General features: G+C 49.7%; 1 protein-coding gene across 1 annotated transcript; it reads right to left on the bottom strand.

The window, feature by feature from the left end:
• Positions 1-222: 222 nt before the first annotated feature.
• Positions 223-4,709, bottom strand: Pop4 (processing of precursor 4, ribonuclease P/MRP subunit (S. cerevisiae); the record flags this gene model as incomplete). Its single annotated transcript, XM_013037263.1, has 5 exons — positions 4,659-4,709; positions 2,261-2,484; positions 1,417-1,494; positions 1,204-1,265; positions 223-324 (listed from the first exon to the last, which is right to left on the bottom strand). Coding segments are annotated over exons 1-5 (517 nt in total), but the record flags the coding sequence as incomplete, so codon positions are not given.
• Between the last annotated feature and the right edge of the window lie 656 nt (positions 4,710-5,365).

Genomic DNA, 5,365 nt, shown 5'->3' with positions numbered 1-5,365 from the left:
AAAAAAGCCAGAAGTGGCACTGTGGCTCAAGTGATAGAGCACTAGCCTTGAGCTGAAGAGCTGAGGGACAGCGCCCAGGCCCAGAGTTCAGGCCCCATGACTGGACCCAAAAACAAAACAAAACAAAACACCAGTTTCATTAGCCAGCCCGCCCCGCTGTCCGTGGAGGGCCCAGGCATCAGGGAAAGGGATGAGGCAGCCTGGAGAGCCCCAGCCATGTACCTTTGAGCTGATCCTCTCTGGTGATGATCTTGAACACATGCTTCGTCTCCTGGAGGAGGATTCCGGTCAGGCCCACATACGAGGGGCACTTGGACTTTGTCACTGCAAAGGAGAAAGGCAGAGGTGGTGATGTTTGGCCTTGGAGAAGAGCCCAAATAGTGCACACTCCACAACTGCTTCCTGTCCCTTGTCCTGAAGCTTGGCAACTGCAGCTGTCTCCTTCCTTCCTTCCTGTTTTGGAGCTTGAACTCAGGGCCTGGGTGTTATCATTTAGCTTTTTTCCCCCTTAATGCTGGTGCTCTACCACCTGGGCTATAGCTCTACCTCTGGCTTTTTGGTGGTTCACTGGAGAGAAGAGTCTCATGGACTTTCCTGCATGGGCTGGCTCTGAACTGAGATCCTCAGATCTCAGCCTCCCGAGCAGCTAGGATGACAGTGTGATCACTGGCGTCCAGTTTTGCTGTTCTTATGAGGTGTGTGTGTGTGGGGGAGGGGGGTGTCACATGCCCATCCAGCATCATCAAGGCCCAAATTTGGTTGCTTGGCTAGAGTCAAAATGTCACAGGTTCTAAACAAAAAACCAAAACAACAAAACACCTGCTGGGGAGTGGTGGCTCACTCCTGTCCTCCTAGCTGCTCAGCAGACTGAGACCTGAGCATTGCACTTCCCAGCCAGGAAACTGGGCAGGAAAGTCTGTGAGACTCTGATCTCCAGTGAACCACCAAAAAACCGGAAGTGGAGATGTGGCTTGAGGGGAAGAGCAGTAGCCTGGAGCAAGAAAGCAAAGAAACTGCGCCCAGGCCCTGGGTTCAAGCCCCAGGACCGGCAATACAATAAAATCAATGGCCACAGCCGTCTCTGCCTTTGAGGCTGGGATCTGGAGCACCCTGCAGGGAGCTCACAGGGTACATGGAGATGTCCACACTGCAACCCAGTAGTGAATGATTGTCTCCAGGTGACCAAAGCTCTGAACCAATTACCTGAAATGAGAGCGCCATGAAGATCTGCCTTGAGTAGCTTGGCCTGAATCATCTGTGGCTGCCTGAGAAGCAGAGAGAAAGCCTGAACTTACACCCCAGTGAGGAGGCACTGGCCGGCCCATGCTCCAGCCACACACTGCACACACAGCCAGTTTCTCAGGCTGCATTCACAATGACCCCATCTCTACAATAAGGCTCAGAAACGCAACTCACGTATCCGGCCTCAGACCATTGCACAGGTCCCGGATGTACTGTTTCCAGAGCTCATGCAGAGGGAGAAAAAGGTTGTACCTATGAGAAGTCAGACATGGGCAGAAGGTTAAACAGGAGCATGGGGTTTACCTGAGGAACGGCGGTCTGGGGACACTGGGTGGGGCAGGAAGTCTGAATAAAACTGTGAACACCTTCTTCTCGTGAACCTCGACTGCCCCCGTTGCTACAAATGTTGAGAGGCTGAGATTCTGCTCTCCAGAAGAGTTAGCCGTGACCCCCCTCTGCCGTCCACCTTTTTCCATTGTCTTAGATGCAGTCCTGATGGCTAGAGTGCAGGATGCCATCTGGGTCCATGAGGAAAAGCTCTAACAGTGCTGTGGTCTGGTCATGTGGAATGGTTTCAAGAGAGAAATGAGTCTTAATCTTGCTTAAGTCATTAGTATGAGACTTTTTTATATTCTTTGATGCCAATCTTGGGGCTTGAACTCAGGGCCTGGGCACTGTCCGTTAGCTTTTTCCCTCAAGGCTAGTGCTGTGCCACTTGAGCCATGGCTCCACTTCTGGCTTTTTGGTGGTTTACTGGAGGTGAGAGTCTCACAGACTTTCCTGACTAGGTGGCTTCAAGCAGCGATCCTCAGATCTCAGCCTAGTGAGTAGCCAGGATTACAGACACGAGCCACTGACAGGCACCCACTTTGTCCCTGGTGGGAGCCCAACACTGAGCAGTCCATGGCATTAGGCCAAGCCCAGCAGAATTGGTGAAGGACGGCTGCCCCCTTGTGGCTGATGGAGGAGAGGGGCCGTGGGCTTCAGCAGTCGGGAGGGCCAGGAGAGGGGAGCTTACCTTTGCTGCTCTGGTTTGATATCAAACAGCCGCAGGCTCCGCCTCTGCCGGGCAGAGAGGCCTTTCGATCTTTTCTTCTTCTCCCTTTGCTTCCGGCGAGTGAAATATTCCAGGACCACAGCCTTGCGCTGCAGCTGGTCCTCGCAGAGCTGCTGCCTCATGTGGGGGACGCTCCGCTTCAGGAAGGCCTTTACGAAGGCCTCTGCCCGCTGTGCTCCTAGCTGCTGTAAGGGGACATGGTGGGGTACTCCTCACTCCTGAAAGCCAGTGTCTTTGCTGATCTGTCATCTACTCAGCAAGGCTCACCAGTTTTCCTGCTGCCAAGCCAGGAACTGTCACTCACACCTGACATCCTAGCTACTCAGGAGGCTGAGATCTGAAGATCATGATTCAAAGCCAGGAAAGTCCATGAGACTCCTTTTTTAATTTTTTGGCCAGTTGTGGGGATTGAACTCAGGGCCTGGACGTATCCCTGAACTTCTTTTGCTCAACCACTTTAAGCCACAGCTCCAGGTCTAGTTTTCTAGTGGTTCACACTGGAGATAAGAGTCTCATGGACTTTCTTGCCTGGTCTGGCTTTGAACTTCGATCCTTAGATCTCAGCCTTCTGAGTAGCTAGGATTACAGGTGTGAGTCACCAGCACCTGGCCCAGGAGACTCATATCTCTAATGAGCCAGCAAGTAAGTGGAAAGTGAAGGTGTGGCTCAAGTGGTAGAATGCCAATCTTGAATGAAAAAGCTAAGCAAGAGCAGGAGGCCTTGAGTTCAAGCCCCACTATGGGCACAAAAGAAGCTTGACACGGCAGTGTCAAGTTAATCTGAAGGAACATAGGCCTTAGGGACTTCGGGGTCATTCTGGAAAAACTCCAAGTGTTTCTAGTTTTATTTCGTCTATGTGTGTGTGTGTGTATGTGTGTGTTTAAATCGGTTGTGGGGCTTGAACTCAGGGCCTGGGCATTGTCCCTGAACTTTTTTGCTCAAGACTAGCACTCTACCATTTTGAGCCACAGCTCCATTTCCAGTTTTCTGGTGGTTCACTGGTGATAACCATGATCCTCAAATATTAGCTTCCTGAGTTACTAGGATTACAGATTTGAGCTTTTTTTTTTTTTTCCTGATCCTTGGGCTTGAACTCAGGGCCTGTCCCTGAGCTTTTTTTTCTCTCTCAAGGTTAGTGCTCTACCACCTGAACCACAGCTCCACAAGCACCACAATTCCTTTAGATGCTAAAGAAAAAGGAATTCCTTCCCATCATTATCGATGCAGGAAGACAATTAGATTCTTTTAAGTAGTTGTGATTTTTCTTTCATGGAGAGGCAAAATGAAGATACATTGGTCTTTCAAAAATTTCTCGTTTGGGCTGGGAAGGTGACTCAGGGATAGAGTGTTTGCCTCGCGTGCATGAAGCCCTGGGTTCCATTCCTCAGCACCACATAAGCAGAAAAAGCCAGAAGTGGTGCTGTGGCTCAAGTGGTAGGGCACTAGCCTTGAGCTGAAGAGCTGAGGGGCAGCGCCCAGTCCCAGAGTTCAGGCCCCACAACTGACACACACACACAAAAATCTCTCTTCTCCCCCTCCCTCCCATTACTGGGCTTAGACTCAGGGTCTCATGCTTGCCCTTAGTTTTTTCACTCAAGGCTAGACTTTCCTGCCTGGACTGACTTTGAACCAGGAACTCTAGATTCGGTTTCCTGAGTAGCTAGGATGACAGGTACGATTTACTATAATCTTCTCAGATCTTGTTTGCAAGGCTACAATGTGATGTGAGCCACAGGAGGACCTCTGCCCAAGGGACAGAGTACAGTCCACTGACAGAAATGTGTGTGTTTGTGTGTGTGTGTGTGTGTGTGCTACTATCGGGTCTTGACTTCAGAGCCTTAATACCAGCACCAGAGTTTTTTCTGCTCAAGGGTAATACTCTATCACTTGAGTCACAGCTCTGCTTCTAGCTTTTTGGTGGTTTGCTGGAGATTAAGACACTTAAGGACTTTCCTACCCTGGCTGGCTTTGAACCATGATCCTCAGATCTCAGCTTCCTAAATAGCTAAGTTTACAGGAATGAATACAAGTACCCAGCTTGCACTGAGAGACTTTGACTGGGGGTCTTCCTCACAAAGCAAGGGGGCATCGTGTTCATCAGGTTTAAGATGAATACAGTCTGGTGTTCCCTTACCATGGAAGGCCAAGTTCATCAGAGCTGACTTTGGCACAATAGGACAGGAAGCTGACAAGGGGGAGAAAGTCAGCCCACTTGAACTGGGCGGAGCTAAGCTATCTATAAGAAAGATGAGGAAATGACCTGGGAAAGGGCAGATAAGCCAGTACTGGAGGCTTGCACAACACCAAGTCACACTGGCATCACCTGTGTTGCTCCTACACCTCCTGCCCAGAACTGTACCTGCACATCATGTTTTTCAGCCTCTTCCTGAGAAAGGGCATGGTAGATCATACCTGGAATGTTAAAAGAAAAAAAAATACAATCATTTCCTGTTGGGCATAGGCATGGCATTCAAGGGTTTTCTAGTCATAAAGGCAGCTACATTCAGAGATTCAGTGTAAAAAAAAAAAGGTTGAGAATTAGGCTAGTATGAAGTGTAAAACTTCAGCTAGGTGCTGGTGGCTCACACATATAATCTTAAGCTACTCAAAGGAGGCTGAGATCTGAGAATCACAATGCAAAGTCAGCTCAAGCAAGAAGTCTATGAGACTCTTATCTCCAATTAATCACTAAAAAGCTGGAAGTGGAGCTGTGGCTCAGAGTGCTATCCTTGAGTTGAAAAAGCTCAGAGACAGTGCCCAGGCCCTAGTTCAAGCTCCAGGCCCTGTGCTTAAGTCCCAAGTGTGTGTGTGTGTGTGTGTGTGTGTATGTGTGTGTGCACGAGTGTGCACACCCACACCCAGCCATAGAGTGATAGCCTTGAGCCATAAAGCTAAGAGAGTGGCCAGATCCCGAGTTCAAGTTCAGCATTAGCAGAAAAACAACAAAAAAGGAAACAACAAGGGCTGGGAAGGTGGCTCAGTGGTAGAGGGCTTGCCTTGCATGCCTGAGGCCCTGGGTTCGATTCCCCAGCACCACATAAGCAAAAAGAAAAAAAAGCCGGAAGT

This window comes from Dipodomys ordii, unplaced genomic scaffold (assembly GCF_000151885.1).
Source record: "Dipodomys ordii isolate 6190 unplaced genomic scaffold, Dord_2.0 Scaffold8964, whole genome shotgun sequence".
NCBI classification, from domain to species: domain Eukaryota; kingdom Metazoa; phylum Chordata; class Mammalia; order Rodentia; family Heteromyidae; genus Dipodomys; species Dipodomys ordii.
The sequence above is the reverse complement of the archived record's forward strand: the minus strand, read 5'-3'. Positions and strand labels throughout refer to the sequence as shown.